This window comes from Trichechus manatus, unplaced genomic scaffold, assembly GCF_000243295.1.
Source record: "Trichechus manatus latirostris isolate Lorelei unplaced genomic scaffold, TriManLat1.0 scaffold00052, whole genome shotgun sequence".
Lineage (NCBI taxonomy): Eukaryota > Metazoa > Chordata > Mammalia > Sirenia > Trichechidae > Trichechus > Trichechus manatus.
Genome location: NW_004443988.1, coordinates 6,375,990 through 6,393,857, shown reverse-complemented (window position 1 = coordinate 6,393,857; position 17,868 = coordinate 6,375,990). Strand labels below are relative to the sequence as shown.

General features: G+C 40.0%; 1 protein-coding gene across 1 annotated transcript in view; it reads right to left on the bottom strand.

Moving 5' to 3' along the window:
- The window catches only part of DRC1 (dynein regulatory complex subunit 1), a 74,928-nt gene that overhangs the window by 18,481 nt on the left and 38,579 nt on the right, over window positions 1–17,868 (bottom strand). Inside the window, exon 8 of the mRNA XM_004377689.1 lies at window positions 4,037–4,176. Coding sequence (XP_004377746.1) covers window positions 4,037–4,176 — 140 coding nt within the window. The remainder of the gene's footprint in view (window positions 1–4,036; window positions 4,177–17,868) is intronic.

Genomic DNA, 17,868 nt, shown 5'->3' with positions numbered 1-17,868 from the left:
GAAAGGAGGAGTGTGCTGTCACAGCATAGGAAGAGAAACTGGGGTCACATAACAATGTATGTATAAATTTTTGTATGAGAGACTAACTTGAATTGTAAACTTTCACTTAAAATACAATAAAAAAATGAATATAAAAAAAAAGAAAGGTGATATTTACAGCCATGAGACTGGATATACAAGGCAGATGAAATAAAAAGAAAAAGCAAGGCGTAAGGTATGGCCTAAGCTTTCCAGAATGTCTGAATTTATCAGACAACAAAAAGCAGAACTACTGAAGGAAAGAAATAAGGAATAGATTGAGAAGGAAGAGCAAATATTTTACAGCCATGAACGCCAAAGGAGAAAATCTGAGAATAAGTATTCAACAATAAAAGTTGAGGCCTGAGGAAAAGTCACTGTATTTGGCTAGACGGGCATCACTGGTATCCTACAGAGGGAAGTTTTTGTCCAGTCCTGGGGTCACAGGGCAGCTGTGAAAGGTTGAGGGAACTGGTGATAAGGAAAGGAAAGTGACCATGAAACCAGAGGAGCACTTAGAGAGGAGCAGCAGGGTCAGGGGAAGGGTTTTTCAGGAGAAGGGAAACGTGGAGATTTGAAGTCAGAGGAAAGAAGCCAGTAAGAGAGGCTGGTGGTGGTGATGTCATTACCTCTCCTCTCTGCCACCACACAGATCAAACCCAAACTCTGCTTCAAGCATCTCCTCCCACTCCTTCTTACCAGTCTCCCTTCTCTAGGTAAAACAAGTAGCTTCCTGAATCCTGCCTCCTTGTCTCCCCACCTGTCCTCCTCTGCCTCCTTGTCTCCCCATCTGTCCTCCTCTGCCCTCTTTGCCTTCCCACCTGCCCTCCCCTGCCTCCTTGTTCCCACCTGTCCTCCCCTGACTCCTTGCTTTCCCACCTGCCCTCCCCTGCCCCCTTGCCTTCCCACCTGCCCTCCCCTGCCCCCTTGCCTTCCCACCTGCCCTCCCCTGCCCCCTTGTCTTTTCACCTGCCCTCCCCTGCCTCCTTGTTCCCACCTGTCCTCCCCTGCCTCCATCTACCCTGGAGTCTCCTCTTCACTCCTTTTTGCCAACTCACATCCCTACCCTCCTTCATTATTTAGTTTCTTTAGGAAGCCTTCCCACAAAATTCCATCTCACTGTACTGATTTGTATTTGTCTTTGATAAGGTACATATAGTGGGACTTTTCCATAACTATTGTTCCCTAACTACTCTCATTTATCCCAGATAACAAAGCTTATGATACCAGTTTATTTATTCAGTATCATTTTCTGCTGTAAGTAACTATCAGAAGGTCAAGTGGTATTTCTCTATGTATCCTACATTTATCCAAATTGTATAATCTACCTGTAAGTGGAAGAATTCATAAATATTAACAGACTATTTGGGTTGTGGGGTGGGGGGATGGGCTTTTCAATCCTGCCTCCTCCTCTTAATCTTTAATCCTGTCTCCTCTTCCCGTCTCCATCTTATTCTACTCTGAATCCTTAGAGCCCAGAAGAATGATGTGGAATGCTGGAAACATTCAGTTCTTAAAGGAAGAAAAGGAGGAAGAGATGGAAGGAGAGAGACAGGAAGAAAAAGAGGGAAGGAGAAGCATGGCTGAGAAGTTTCAAGCAATACGTACTTTTCAACAAGCCACAGAACTGGGATCAGGCATAAGGAGGAATAAGTATATTTGAACAAGAGTGGTGTGTATATAAACATATATTTCAGATTTCATTTCAAGGCCAAAAATAAGTAAGTTATATGTGTGACCTTGTTTTATAATTGTGTCTCTGGGAACCAACATTGTATAAATGATCAAAAATTGGTTATATTTTTTATAGTAATACAGGGAGCCTACCAGCCCTATCAGATATTAAAACATATTATACAACAAAAAAACCAGTTGTCATTGAGTTGCTTCCAACTCATGGCAACCTCATGGGTGTCAGAATAGAAGTGTGCTCTGTAGGGTTTTCAGTGGCTGATTTTTTGGAAGTAGATCACCAGACCTTTCCTCAGAGGTCCCTCTGGGTGGACTCAAACCACCAACCTTTGGTTAGCAGCCAAGCACGTTAACTATTTGTACTACCCAGAGATGCCAGAAAACATTGTAGTGCCCCTATAATTAAAACAGTGTAGTCCTGACACCTGAATAGACAGAAAAGAGAAATGGAACAGAAAAGACTCAAATATATATATAAATGAAGTATGTGATAAAGCTATCATCACCAGTCAGTAAGGAATGGTATCAGGACAAGTGATTAGCCATCTAGAAAAAATTCAGAGTTGGATTCACATCTTGCACTGTACACTAAGGTAAAATCCAAATAGATCAAAAGTCTTCAGTGTAAAAAAAATGAAACTGTAAAGGTATCATTGGAAAATGTGAGAGAATTCCTGTAGAACCTTGGGACAAAGAAGGAATTTCTAACTATGAGTCAAAATCCAGAAGCCATCAAAAAGATTGACAAATTCAACAACATGAAATTTTGAAATATCTGCATGGCAAAAATCCATAAGCAAGTTTAAACAGCAAATCAGTTTAAAATATTGGCAGTTTATATAACAAAGGGCTAATCTCCCTAATATATAAAAAGTACCTAAAAATTGATGAGGAAAAGACCAACAATCCCAATGGAAAAGCGAACAAAGGATATTGGTATACAATTCATAAGCAAGAAAATACCAAATGGCTCTTACACATAGAAAAATATGCTCAACTTCATGCACAAGAGAAATGCAAAATAAAAGCACAATGAGATACCATTCTTCCCTCATGCTACTGACAAAAATCCAAGGCTGTGGAGAAACAGGTACTTACATACGTTGGTGCTGGGAGCAAAAATTGGTACAGCCCCGAAGCAGAGCAATCTGGTAACATCTATCAAAATCACAAATGCATTCACTCTCCTAATCCATGGTTAATCTTAGCATAGTTAATGGTAGATCAACTAGATAATATAATGTATTTTCCTTTATGATGCAATGTGAAGTACCCGCTCTTACCCATGAAGTATTCTGGCAAAAGTGTGTAAATGGAATTCATAAGTCTGTAGCTATAATTTACAGGAAATACAAGGCCAGAGAAGCAAGCCAAATGTAAACAATTTAAACTCAGAAAGTGAGACACTCTGGAGGGGGATCTTAGTAGATAAGAGAGACTTGAGGAACTTAATTTAACAACCAGATGCAATGCCTGCTCCTAGATTGCAATGCCTGATTTGGACAAAGCTACTGTAAAAAATATCTTTGGATAATTGGGGAAATCTGAATGTAATCCAGACAGGTGAGATGAAATTTACTACAACTGAAAGGTGAAGGTTGTTGATCTCTCTCTCTCTCAGTATGTATATATACATATATATACATATACACATACTGAAATTGAAAGGTAGAGAGAGAGAGAGAAAAGATCCAGAAAAATATACGCTTTATCTCTGATGGTGGGACTATGGTGTTTTTATTTTACTTTTTGTTGTGATATTTTCTAATTTTCTGTAACGTACATGTATGCTTCTGTAATAACAAGTTCAGAATTTATCCTACAGATACATCGACACATATGCAAAGTGGCACAGTGATGTAAGTACTTATGCCATGTCAATGTCTAAACGTCCATCCATGCAAGGAAGTATGTACTAGGCAGCTTAAGAATAATGAGAAAGCTCGCCATGAACTGGAAAGGTCTTCAAGATCTAGAACAGTGTGTACCGAATGCTATCTTTTGTGTAAAAGCCAAAGGGATGAGAATATTTATTTGTGTTTGCTTGTATATGCATTAAAAAATTCTGGAAGAAACAAATAATAGTGGTTACAGGTGTGGGAAAGATGAACCAGACAAATGGCGGAGGAAGAAAAACTTTTGGCTGTATACTCTTTTGTGGGGGGAGGGAAATGGAAACAGTTAAATGTATTATCTTTTCCAAAAAATAAGTAATAAAACAGTTGGTTATATTTTTGGCAGTTTCTGCCCCTGCAAAGAGTATATAGCCATCCTTATTTTCAGTATAAAAGAGCCCAGAAGTAAGATGCTCAGCATGCTGGCGTACCGATTGATCTTCCTCTTCTGCTGTGATTTAATCACTGTGCTTTCTTCATCTCTCTTCTTCAACACCTGGAAGTTGTATTCTAACTTCTCTTGGTTTAGCTGATAAGTTGCCTTCATCTGCTGAAGCTGTTGCTCAAGAATCTAAAGATTAAAGAAATAATAATAATTGGCCCTGGTATAATTTATTGTGCCTGAGAGCTCTTGAAGTTTGTTCTGGAGTCCTGTCAGAGAAACCTTGGGACAAGTGCCTCAACCTGGATTCTTAGGAAATTTATCATTAGAGCCAAGTTAAAGGCCAACCAGATAAAATACAAGTCATTCAGCTGCAAAGTAAAGCCTATGAACCTAAAGCTTACGAAAGATTATAGTTAGAACTTTGAAGTCCTACTAACTCTGGGACTTTGCACCAGATCCTTTAGAGATAGGAGCAAACCCACTAGAAGCACCATAAAAATTAATATTGCCACAAAAACTTGAAATTTTCCCACTCTGGCATTACACAATGGCAGTGTGTTTAGAAAAAACCACGTTCATTTTAGAGAAGGACAGACTCAGTTATCCTTACTTTTTGGATGTCAATTGGCTGCATTCATTCATTCAGCAAGTATTTATTGAGTGCCTAATATATGTCCTGGTGGTGTAGTGGTTAAGAGCTTGGCTGCTAACCAAAACCTCAGCAGCTGGAATCCACCAGCTGCTCTTAGGAAGCCCTATGGGGCAGTTCTACTCTGCCCAATAGGGGTTTTATGAGTTGGAATTGACGGCAATGGGTTTGGTTTTTGTTTTTTTTTTTTGTTTTTTTTTTTGAATATATGTCAGAAGGAGCCCTGGTGGCACAGTGGTTAAGTGCTGGGCTGCTAACCAAAAGATCAGTGGTTCAAACCCACCAGCTGCTCCAAGGGAGAAAGATGTGGCAGTCTGCTTCTGTAAAGATTACAGCCTTGGAAATTTTATGTGGCATTTCTACCCTGTCCTATACGGTCATTATGAGTTGGAGTCGGAATCAACTCAACGGCACACAACAACAATAACCCCTCCCTAGGAGTCCCTGGGTAGTGCAAACAGTGAATGAGCTTGGCTGCTAGCCAAAAGGCTGGAGGTTTGAGTTTACCCAGAAGCACCTCAGAAGAAAGGCCTGGAGATCTACTTCGGAAAAATTAGCATTGAAAACCCTATGGAGCACAGTTCTACTCTGACACACGTGGGGTTGCCATGAGTCAGAATCGACTCCTTGGCAACTGGTTTGCATGTGAGGCACTGTTCCAGGTGCTAGGAATACAATGGTGGAACGGCACAGTCCGTGCCCTGTCTAGGAGGAAAGAGACAGATCAACAAGCACCAGGGCAATAAGACCGGGAACACACAGGCTGTTACGGGACCAGTGAGAGGAGCACTTTTCTTGGCCTTGAGGGACCAGGGAAGGCATCCCTGAAAAGATGGCATTAGCATGTCTGAGACCTGGAGAAGGAGTAGAGTTACTCAGGTGGACATCTGAGGAGAGAGCTCTAGATAGAAGACACAGAGGGAGAAGAGACTGAGGCGCTCTGGGGAACGGTCAGAGATGAGGCTGACAGAGTAGCAAGGCCTTACCAAGCTAAGGCTTTAAAGCATTACCCTGAAGGCAACGGAGAGCCACTAAAGATGGTAATCAGGAGAGTGAAATAATCAGTCCAGCACCTGTAGAAAAATCACTCTGATAGCGGTGGGGAAACAAGATTAGAGAAAGGAAAGACTGGAGGCAGGACAAACACAGACTGATTGGCTTCCTCCTGCCTGTCCTGAGTGGAAATGCAGGAACGGAGAATACATTCCAGTGTTATGGGACCGCGATAAAACAGAGGCTCTGTCAAGTTTCCTTTCATCTCCCTCCACTAGGCTGCAGACCTTTGCCAAGGAATTAACAGAGAAAGTGATTTCAAGCAGCTACCACAACTTCCCTTTGGGTCATCGTCAAAGAGAGTAAGTGGCTAGGAGGTGAGCCAGGGGCAAATAAAGGCACTGACACATCATTGGGGCCTGTCATTCCCATGCTCGGTGTGGAATCCAGTGGTCCCCACATTGTACTACTAAGAGGATTAGGTAAGTGGATCAGAAAGAGACTCAACAGCACCTAACAACAACACTATACTTAACTATCGCAGAAATTCTCTACATGGGACAAGTATTTGAACATCACCTTCAGAACAAAAGCCTACAATACCCATTCTGTAAGATGGTAAATGAAGAACCATATTGTCACTAAGATGATAACTAATTGTGCCTCTCAATTTCTCTGCTTTAGTCAAATTTTTATTCTGGCTAAAATATTTTCACAAGTTATATACTTTTCTTTGTAAAAATTTTTTCTGATTGTGAAAGTAATATGTACTCATTGTAGACAATTTAGAAAGTACAGCAAAGGAAAAACTAGCCATAATCCCACCACCCAAAGACAACTTCTCTTAACATATGGGCATGTTTCCCTCCAGTGTTCTTTACATAGCTGAGATCAAACTATAGCTACAATTTTATATACTACTTTTCTCAGTTAATACTAGAACATGAGAATTTTTCATGCTAGTAAACTTTTTTAGTAAACATGTTAGTAAAGTTTTTATTAACATTTTAATTAGCTGCCTAATATTTTATCATGTATTATATTTATCATACATTGACTATTTATATTTATCATATATCATAATATTTCATCATTTCCCTACAGCTGTATATTCATGTTGCTTTGATAATTTTCAATATTATAAAATAGCTCTGGGATAATTGTATATAAAACCTTTTGGGCATTTTGTATTATTTCCTTAAGGCCGAGTCTCAGAAGTAAAATTACTAGATCAAAGACTCTAAATAAATTTCTTCCCAAAGAGCACGTTATGGTGTGCACTCCCATTGCCATGTGTGAGCATGCCCACACCCTGCAGCACTGAGCATTGTGCAAGCAGGCCACGAAGCTCTAAGTGCACCCTTGGGTTGGGCACTTGGGGCGGGGCAGGGAGCTGTACCTTACTCTTCCTTTCTCAGCATGATTAAAATTTATTTCGAAATTTCTCACTTGAGCAATATCCCAAGGTGCCTATGGAAGATGCTGACAGTGCGGCCTCATTTTAGTGCAATTACCTTGGGTGGTCCCAAGCCAAGTCACTCGGGGCCCTGTCCCCTCCTAGAGATGGCCCTGAGTGTCCACTCTCAGCAGTTCTGCTGCACAGTTGCAATGATTTATGACCCTTCAAATGAAACCAGGCCTGCCGCTTCAAATGTGAGCAGCCCTGGTCATGACTGAGTGGGCAGGAATCAGAAGACTAACCAAACATGCACAGGCTGAACATAAAGAAGGCCGATAGTCTGTGAGGTGGCTCGGCACCAAAGTCCAGTAGAAAAGCTCCACGTTGCGCAGTGACGGTCTAAGAGTGTGAACACTCACAGGGAAGGAGGGCCTCCAGAGCTGCTCTGGATTGGAATGACAATGAGGGACTGTGCCCATCTTCCCTGGACTGAGAGACTCAGAGCACCAGCACGTCTGCTCTGATGATCTCCACAGCACCTTCCTTCTTTTCATATCACTAAGACATTTCTCAAAGTGAATTGGCCATAGAACAGTTGTTATATTTATAGCACAGAGAGAGCACATGGGTTATAAATGCATGCCAAAGCAGGTGAAGGCGCATGTGAATTTCCTTCTTAAAAGCAGAGTATTGCATAATAATCATGATGTTAATGGTTATGCATTTTTTTCCTACATAATATATTTTAAAATACATTTTGAAAGGAAAAAAGAATACTGGCATCACTTCTTTTGTTAGTTTTGTAAAACCACCATTAGTATCTCATCTAGCTAAACACAGTTTGAAAAGCTCTGGCCTAAGGTAATTGGGTCCTGTCTTTTTCTTTGTGACCTGAAAGAACTTAAATCTGTACTGATTTTATAAGCATAAAAAAAGTTGTTACCTGATTGTTCTTATTTACATTTCTTTGCTTGCGAGTGCAGTTCAATGTTTACTAGCCATTTTTATTTCCTATCCTGGAAAATGTTTGCTCCTGTTCTTTGCTAGAGCTGGTTCTTAGGAGTCCAATGCCTGGGGGCTGGCAACGCGGCAGGCATCTTGGCTTCCTGTCCCTATCAAGTAACAGACTCAACTATTCCTCCACCACACTTCTGTCCCAAGACAGTAAAGCTACTTCTCTAACCACATGCTGGCTTCATGTTTATGATGCCTGTCATAGATTGAATTGTGTCCCCCAAAAATATCTGTCAACTTGGCTGGGTCATGATTTCCCAGTATTGTATGACTGTGTACCATTTTGTAATCTGATGTGATTTCCTTATGTGTTGTAAACGCTATCACTATGATGTAATAAGATGAGTTAGCAGCAGTTATACTGATGAGGTCTACAAGATTAGATAGCATCTTAAGCCAATCTCTTTTGAGATATAAAAGAGAGAAGCGAGCAGAGACACATAGGAACCTCGTACCACCAAGAAAGCAGTGCCTGGAGCAGAGCACATCCTTTGGACCTGAGGTTCCTGCGCAGAGAAGCTCCCAGACTGAGGGAAGATTGATGACTCAGACCTTCCTCCAGAGCCAATGGAGAAAGTGTTCCCCTGGAGCTGATGCCCTGAATTTGGGTTTGTAGCCTACTGGACTGTGAGAGAATAAACTTCTCTTTGTTAAAACCATCCACTTGTGGTATTTCCGTTACAGCAGCACCAGATGACTAAGATAATGCCACTTCAGAGTTCCTGCCAGTGCCGTTGAACTTATAGAACTAAAAATAGTCTTGCAGCTCTCTGAGTTGAGTCTACAGCAGGCAATTACATAATTTACACCAAAAACCCATTGCCATCAAGTCAATTCCAACTCATAGAGACCATATAGGCCAGAGTAGAACTGCCCCATAGAGTTTCCAAGGAGTGCCTGGTGGACTTGAACTGCCGACCTTTTGGTTAGCAGCTGTAGCTCTTAACCACTACGCCACCAGGGTTTCCATAATTTACACTACTCATCATTTATTTTCAACACCTTATACTTATGAAGAAGTCCCGGGGCTGCTCAAATGCTTAAGCACTTGACTACTAACCTCAGAAGAAAGTCCTGGTGACCTGCTTCCTAAAGGTCACAGCCTTGAAAACTCTATGGAGAAGTTCTACTCTGGACACATGGAGTGGCTATGAGTCAAAAGTGGCTCGCAGCAACTAGATTTTGGTTGGGTCGTATTCACGGTAATTTCAGCAGCAGTGACTTTATGTTAATTATCTCAAGTTTTAGTATCTATGTATAGTCATCAATCTATATTGAATACAGTTTAATATTAAAAAAAAAAACTTTAACTGATTTTGTTAAATATCCAAAGATTGCAAAGTTGTGCTCGATGTTCCCAAGACTAATAGCAAAGCATCATGTTTCGGTTTTGTGAATAATTAATAAAGATTACACTCTAACCTGCCACAAAAGGCCTTCATTGTTAAAGGTACCACAGGTGTTGATTACACCTTTCCCTCTTCTTCGTGAGGCAGTAGGAGCTTCTCAACAGCTGCTTTCAGGTGCCATTTCCTACCTACAGGCTCAGGAAAATGCCCTAAACCAGTTTCCATTGAGTTGATTTTCAGAAGTAGATTGCCAGGCCTTTCTTCCAAGGCATTTCTGAATGGACTCAAACTACCAGCCTATTAGTTAGCAGCCAAACACTTAACTGTTTGCACCACCCAGGGACCATATCAACACTCTAGCAGAATGGAAATTAAAAAGTCTTTCCCTCTGTCCTTCTCAGTTGATTCCAGAGATCCTAGAGGGCCTCTTAACCATCAATCTCAACACTGGGATGGGGTCCCACTATTCCATTTTAGAACCATAAGACACAATTTCATGTCCAGGCCACACTCTTGCTTACCTCTTTCTTTGCCATCACTCATTCCTTTCTACTATTTATGCAGATTTATTTGTTCCTTAATAGACTATAAGTTCCTTGAAGGCAGGGACTGTATTTTGCTTATCTTTGTGGTTTGCACATGATAAATTCACAATATTTGCTAAATAAATAACTCGTATTTATTTTTTCTGATTAAAATTCTGGTATTAAAGGTAACAACAGCCTCTCAATTTAACTGCACCATTTTACAATTTTAAATGACCATGTAAGGCCTAAAAATAAAACACAATTACTTCCTGCATCAAGAACTAAGTGTTTCAAAAACAAAAAAAGAACTAAGTGTTCCAAGATGGAGCCAACATGGTGCCCTAGACAGATACACCACACCATGCCTCTGCAGCAAAGACCAAAAAACTAAGTAAAATAGATACAAACATCAATCCTGGAACCCTGAGTATCAAATAAAGGGATAAAGAACTAGATCAAACACTGAATGGAAGAAGAAACTGACAGAAAACAGAGAACAAGGAGACATACAGAGTGGAGGTCCCCTGCCAACTAACACAGCATAGTGTGGCCATTTTGAAACACAGTCAGCAATGACCCCAGACAGGGAATATGGAAAGACAACTTCACGAGCTTCCAACAGGAGACAGAGCACCCGGTAACCAGAGAAACATGCTTTCCTACTTCTCACCCTTGAGGTGAGTAGAAGCAAGAACCGCCATCTCAGCAGCCCCCACCACCAAGGTCCACAATACAAGCCCCTCCCCTGGCCCATCCCACCCCCTCCTGCTGCGCAGCTTTTGTTTCTTTTTCTTTTTCTTTTTTTTCGTTTCTTTCCTTTCTTCCTTTTCTTCTCTCTCCCACCTAGCCCTGTAAGCTACCTCTGCCCCCTTCCCTTTGGTCCCCACCAGGCCACCACAGCTAGAGTGCCCCAGCACTCAGGCCTGCTGCCGCACCTGACACACAATGCCCCTTCCCTCCTACCACTCAACTAGTTGCTGAATGGTGAGAAAAGAGCCTGTTCAACACCTTTGCTCATCTTGCAAGAGGCTGTGAATGTTCCCACACTGCTGCACCAACATCAGGAGGCAGACAGCACTCGCCCAGTCCACTCTCAACCATCTCACCAAACCAGTATACAGAGACACAGGCTCACCCTGCCTGCTGCTGCCCTGCCCACCTGGACAAGGTGCTGAGAGCTATCATGCCCACAGACAAGCAAGCAGGAAAGCACAGCTGGCTCACCCACCCCAACATATCAAAACAAAACAAAAAAGCAGGACAACACAAATGAATATACAATCAATAAAAAAATAAAATAATACCTTAATGTCACAGAAACAGCAGACAATATCAAAACATAAAAAAGTAGGACAAGACGGCTCCAGCAAGTGACCAAAATAAAGAATTAGATAACCTTCTGGTAGAAGAAAAGGCAACCTGATAAGGAATTCAAAAGACTAATATTTAGGGCTCTCCAAGATATAAGGAAAGAGATCAAGGAAAACAAAGACAAAATCATGGAAAACACAGACAAAACCAATGAAAACACAGCCAAAATCAAGGAAAACAAAGACAAAGCAAAAGAAGAATTCAGGAAAATAATACAAGAACAAGACATCAAAATAAATAAACAATAAAAAATCAGACAAAAAGAGAACTAGAAATCCAAACGATAAAGAACAAAATTTCAAAATAGACAACTCAATAGGTTTTAACAGCTAATTTGAAACAATGGTAGACAGAATTAGCAAGATTGAAGATAAATTCATGCACGCCACTTTGAAGAAAAATCAGAGACAGGAATGAAGAAAACTTACAAATTATGTGGGACACAATCAAGAGCAAAAAATTACGCATGATTGGAGTTCCAGAACAAGGGATGAAGATGGAAACACGGAGAAGATTGTTAAAGATTTGCTGGCAGAAAACTTCCAAAATATGAAAGATGAAAAGTTGACCATACAAGAAGCTCAATGAATCTCATATAGGATAGACCCCAAAAGAAAGTCACCAAGATATAGCATAATTACACTTTCCAAAACCAAAGACAAAGAAAGAATCCTGAGAGCAGCTAAAGAAAAATGAAAACTCACAAACAGGAAACAATAAGACTAAGCTCTGATTACTCGGCAGAAACTATGCAGGCAAGAAGGCAATGGGGAGACATATATAAAACATTGGAAGCAAAAACAGCCAACCAATAATATATCCTGCAAAACTCTCTCTCAAATACAATGGTGAAATTAGGACATTTCCAGATAAACAGAAGTTAAGGGAATTCATAAAAACAAAACAAAACTTACAAAAAAATTAAAGGGAGTCCTTCAGTTAGAGAACCAACAACATCAGACATCAACCTGATTCTAGGACACGGAACAGCATCAGCCAGATACCAACCTAGGTAAAGAACCCTGAATAATAAAATAAAGCTAAAAGACTTAAAACAGGGAACCAGAGATATCACTCAGTAAATGATGACAATGTCAAAACAATAAAGCATAAAAGAAACAGTACAGGTATAGAATTTTCAAATGGAGAGGAAGCCAAGGTGATATCAAGTAATAAAACACTGGTTTAAACTTAGGAAGATAAGGGTAACTTTCAAGATAACCACAAAGAAAGTTAACAAACCCAGGCATCAAAATAAAAAAGAAGAAAAACATAACGACTCAGTAAACACAAAATCTATAATAATGAAAGAAAAACCACAAAAAAAAAAGGAAGTCAGCACAGGAAAGAGGAACAAAGAAAACGTCAGCACCACAAAAAATGCACAACAATATGGCAGCCATAAGCTCATACCTATCAATAATCACACTGAATGTAAATGGCTTAAATGCACTCATAGAGAGACAGAGAGTGGCAGAATGGATTTTAAAAAACATGATCCATCAATATGCTGTCTACATGAGACACACCTTAGACACAAAGACATATATATATTAAAAATCAAAGGATGGAAAAAAATATATCAAACAGTAACCAAAAAACAGAAGAAGTGCCCATACTAATCTCTGATAAAATAGACTTTAAGGCAAAATCTACCATAAAAGGTAAGGAAGGACATTATATAACAATTAAAGGGACAATCCACCAAGAAGATATAACCTTAATAAATATCTACGCACCCAACGACAGGGCTCCAAAATACGTAAAATAAACTCTAACCACACTGAAAAGAGAAATAGACTGTTCCACAATAATAGTAGGTGTCTTAGTCATCTAGCGCTGCTATAACAGAAATACCACAAGTGGATGGCTTTAACAAAGAGAAATTTATTTTCTCACAGTCTAGTAGGCTACAAGTCCAAATTCAGGGCATCAGCTCCAGGGAAAGGCTTTCTCTCTTTGATGGCTCTGTCTGATAAAAACTCTCAATAAAATAGGAATAAAAGGGAAATTCCTCAACATAATAAAGGACATCTACACAAAATCAACAGCCAACATCATTCTCAATAGAGAGAGGCTGAAAGCATTCCCCCTGAGAACAGGAACAAGACAAGGATGCTCTCTATCACCACTCCTATTTAACATTGTGCTGGAAGTCTTAGCTAGAGCAATAAGGCAAGAAAAAAGAAATAAAGGGCATCCAACATGGAAAGGAAGAAGTAAAACTATCCCTATTTGCAAATGATATGACATTATACCTAGAGAACCCCAAAGATTCCCCAAGAAAACTACTAGAACTAATAGAAAGATTCAGCAGAGTAGTAGGATACAAGATCAACATACAAAAATCAGCTGGATTCCTATATACCAACAAAGAGAACTTTGAAAAGGAAATCAGAAAAACAATACCATTTATAATAGCACCTAAAAAGATAAAATACTTAGGAATAAATCTAACAAGAGATGTAAAAGACCTATACAATGAAAACTACAAGACACTACTGCAAGGAACCAAAAGAGACCTGCATAAGTGGAAAAACATACCTTGCTCATGGATAGGAAGACTCAACATTGTAAAAATGTCAGTACTACCCAAAGTCATCTACAGATACAATCCCGATCCAAATACCAACAACATTCTTTAATGAGATGGAAAAACTAATCACTAACTTCATATGGAAAGGAGAGAGGCCCTGGATAAGCAAAGCATTACTGAAGAAAAAGAACAAAGTAGGAGGCCTCACACTACCTGATCTCAGGACCTACTATACAGCCACAGTAGTCAAAACAGCCTGATACTGGTACAACAACAGACACATAGACCAATGGAACAGAATCGAGAACCCAGATGTAAATCCATCCTCCTATGGTCAGCTGATCTTTGACAAAGGAACAAGGTCCATTAAATGGGGAAAAGCCTGTCTTTTTAACAAATGGTGCTGGCAAAACTGTATGTCCATCTGTGAAAAAATGAAACAGGACCCATACCTCACACCATACACAAAAACTAACTCAAAAAGGATCAAACACCTAAATATAAAACCTAAAATTATAAAGATCATGGAAGAAAAAATACAGACAACACTAGAGGCCTTAATACATAGCATGAATAGAATACAAACCGTAGCTAACAATGCACAAACACCAGAAGATAACTGGGTTCTCCTAAAAATTAAACACTTGTGCTCATCAAAAGACTTCACCAAGAAGCTTCTGCGGTCTTAAAAGCTTCTGAGTGGCCATCTAAGATACTCCACTGGTCTCATCCTGTCTGGAGCAAGGGAGAATGAAGAAAACAAAAGACAAAGGGAAAGATTAGTCCAAATGACTTATGGACTACAAGTACTACAGCCTCCACCAGTCTGAGTCCAGCACAACTAGATGGTGCCCAGCTACCACCACCAACTGCTCTGACAGGGATCACAATAGAGGGTCCTGGACAGAGCTGGAGAAAAATGTACCACAAAATTCTAACTCACAAAAAAACAAAAAACAGACTTAACTGGTCTCATAGAGACTGGAGAAACCCCAAAAGTATGCCCCCAGACACCCTTTTAGGTCAGTAATGAAGTCACTCCTGAGGTTCACCCTTCAGTCAAAGATTAAACAGGCCTATAAAACAAAACAAGACTAAAGGGGCACACCAGCCCAGGAGCAAGGACTAGAAGGCAGGAGGGGACAGGAAAGCTGATAATAGGGAACCCAAGGTCAAGAACAGGAGAGTGTTGACATGCCATGGGGTTGGTAACCAATGTCACAAAGCAATATGTGTACTTATTGATTAATGAGAAGCTAGTTTTTGTTCTGTAAACCTTCATCTGAAGTTCATTAAAAATAAATGAACCCCGAGAGTATGGCCCCCAGACACCCTTTTAGCTCAGTGGTGAAGTCACTTCCGAGGTTCACCATTCAGCTGGGGTCTGGACAGCTGCATAAAACAAAACGGGACTAATGAGGCACAGTAGTGCAGGGACAAGGGCTAGAAGGCAGAAGGGGACAGGAAAGCTGGTGATAGGGAACCCAAGGTTGAGTAAGGACAGTGTTGATGTGTAGTGAGATTGTTAACCATTGTCATAGGGCAACATGTGTACTAACTGTTTAACGAGAAACTATTTTGTCTGTAAACCTTCATCTAAAGTGAGAATAGCAGCACAATTGGAAGAGTGTAGTCGACGTCACTGAACTGTGCATGCAGAAATTTTTGAAATGGTGTATGTTTGGCTATGTATATTTTCACCAAAAAAAAAAAAAAAAAGGTTGAGAAGGGAGAGGGTTGACATGTCATGGAGTTGTTAACCAATGTCATAAAACAATATGCGTACTAATGTTTAATGAGAAACTATTTGTTCTGTAAACCTTCACCCGAAGTACAATTTTAAAATAAATAAATAAATAAATAAATAAAAGACTTTATCAAAAGAGTAAAAAGAGAACCTACAGACTGGGAAAAAAAATTTTTGGCTACGACATATCTGACAAACGTCTAATCTCTAAAATCTATAAAACACTTCAACACGTCAACAACAAAAAGACAAATAATCTGATTTAAAAATGGGCAAAGGACAGAAGTAAAATAATTTATGAGGCCAACTCTTCAGAGAGAGATTGGATTGGACTGTAGGACATAAAGTGATACCCGTGAAGAGTGTGCCTCTTAGCTCAAGTAAATACAAGAGACTAAACGGGCAGCTTCTGTCCAGAGGTGAGATGGGAAGGCAGAGAGGGTTAGGAGCTGGCTGAAAGGACATGGGGAATCAGGGGTGGAAAGGAGAAGTGTGCTGTCCCAGTATAGGGAGAGCAATTAGAGTCACATAACAGTGTATGTATAAATTTTTGTATGGGAAAAAATAAAAATAAAAAAATGGGCAAAGGATATGAATGGACACTTCACCAAAGAAGACATTCAGGCAGCTAACAGACACATGATGAAATGCTCATGATCATTAGTCATTAGAGAAATGCAAATCAAAACTACAATGAGATACCATCTTACCCGGACATTACTGGCACTAATAAAAAAAAATAGAAAATAACAAATGTTACAGAGGTTTCAGGGAGATTGGCACTCTTGTGCCCTACTAGTGGGAATGTAAAATGGTACAACCACTATAGAAAACACAAATTCTTCTCCTTAAGAAGCTAGAAATAGAAATACCATATGATCCAGTAATTTCACTCCTAGGAATATAGCCTAGAGAAATAAAAGCCATCACATGAATAGACATATGCGCACTCAAGTTCACTACAGTATTATTCACAATAGCAAGAAGATAGAAACAACCTAAGTGCCCATCAACAGACGAATGGATAAACAAATTATGGTACATACACACAATGGAATACTACGCAACAATAAGAACAATGTTGAATCCTCAAAACATCTCACAACATGGATGAATCTGGATGGCATTATGCTGAGTGAAATAAGTCAATCACAATCAAATATTGTATGAGATCACTATTATAAAAACTCAACAAAAGGTTTACACACAGAAAAAAAAATCTTTGATGATTACTAGGGAGAGGAAGACTGGGGAGGGGAAATCACTAACTAGATAGTAGACAAGTGTTAACTTTGATGAAGGGAAAGACAACACACAGTATAGGGGAAGCCAGCACAACTTGACCAAGGCAAAGTCATAGAAGCTTCCTAGACACATTCAAACACCTTGAGGGACCAAGTTACTGGGGCTGAGGGCTAGAGACCATGGTCTCGGGGGACATCTAGGTCAAATGGCATAACATAGTTTGTAAAGAAAATGTTCTACATCCTACTTTGGTGAGTAGCATCTGGGGTCTTAAAAGCTTGTGAGAGGCCGTTTAAGACATACCTATTGGGCCCATCCTGTCTGAAGCAAAGGAGAATGAAGAAAACCAAAAATACAAGGGAAATATTAGTCCAAAGGACTAATGGACGACATGAACCACAGCCTCTACCAGCCTGAGGCCAGAAGAACTAGATGGTGGCCAGCTACCCCCACCAATGGCTCTGACACAGATCACAATAGAGGGTCCCAGTCAGAGCAGGAGAAAAATACAGAACAAAATTCAAATTCACAAAAAAAGACCAGACTTACTGGCCTGACAGAGATTGGAGGAACCCCCAAGACTACGGCCCCTGGACGCTTGCTAACTTAGAACCGAACCCACTCAGAAGCCCATCTTTCAGTCAAAGATTAGACAAGCCCATAAAACAAACAATAACACAGATGAGGAATGTGCTTCTTAGTTCAATCAAGTATACGAGACCAAATGGGCAACACCAGCCCAAAAGCAAAGATGAGAAGGCAGGAAGGGACAGGAAAACTGGAGAATGGACACAGTGAACCCAGGGTGGAAAGGGGGAGAGTGCTGACACATTGTGCAGACTGCAACCAATATCACAAAACAGTTTGTGTATAAATTTTTGAATGAGAAACTAATTTGCACTGTAATTTTCACCTAAAGGACAATAAAATTTAAAAAAAGAAAGAAATATTGCCTATTAGATGGGAAAGGCACAGTGCTGGGAAGTGGATTGAAAAAAAAAGAAAGAAAGAGCTAAGTGTTTCTATCAGTCTCATTTTGGGTGGGGAG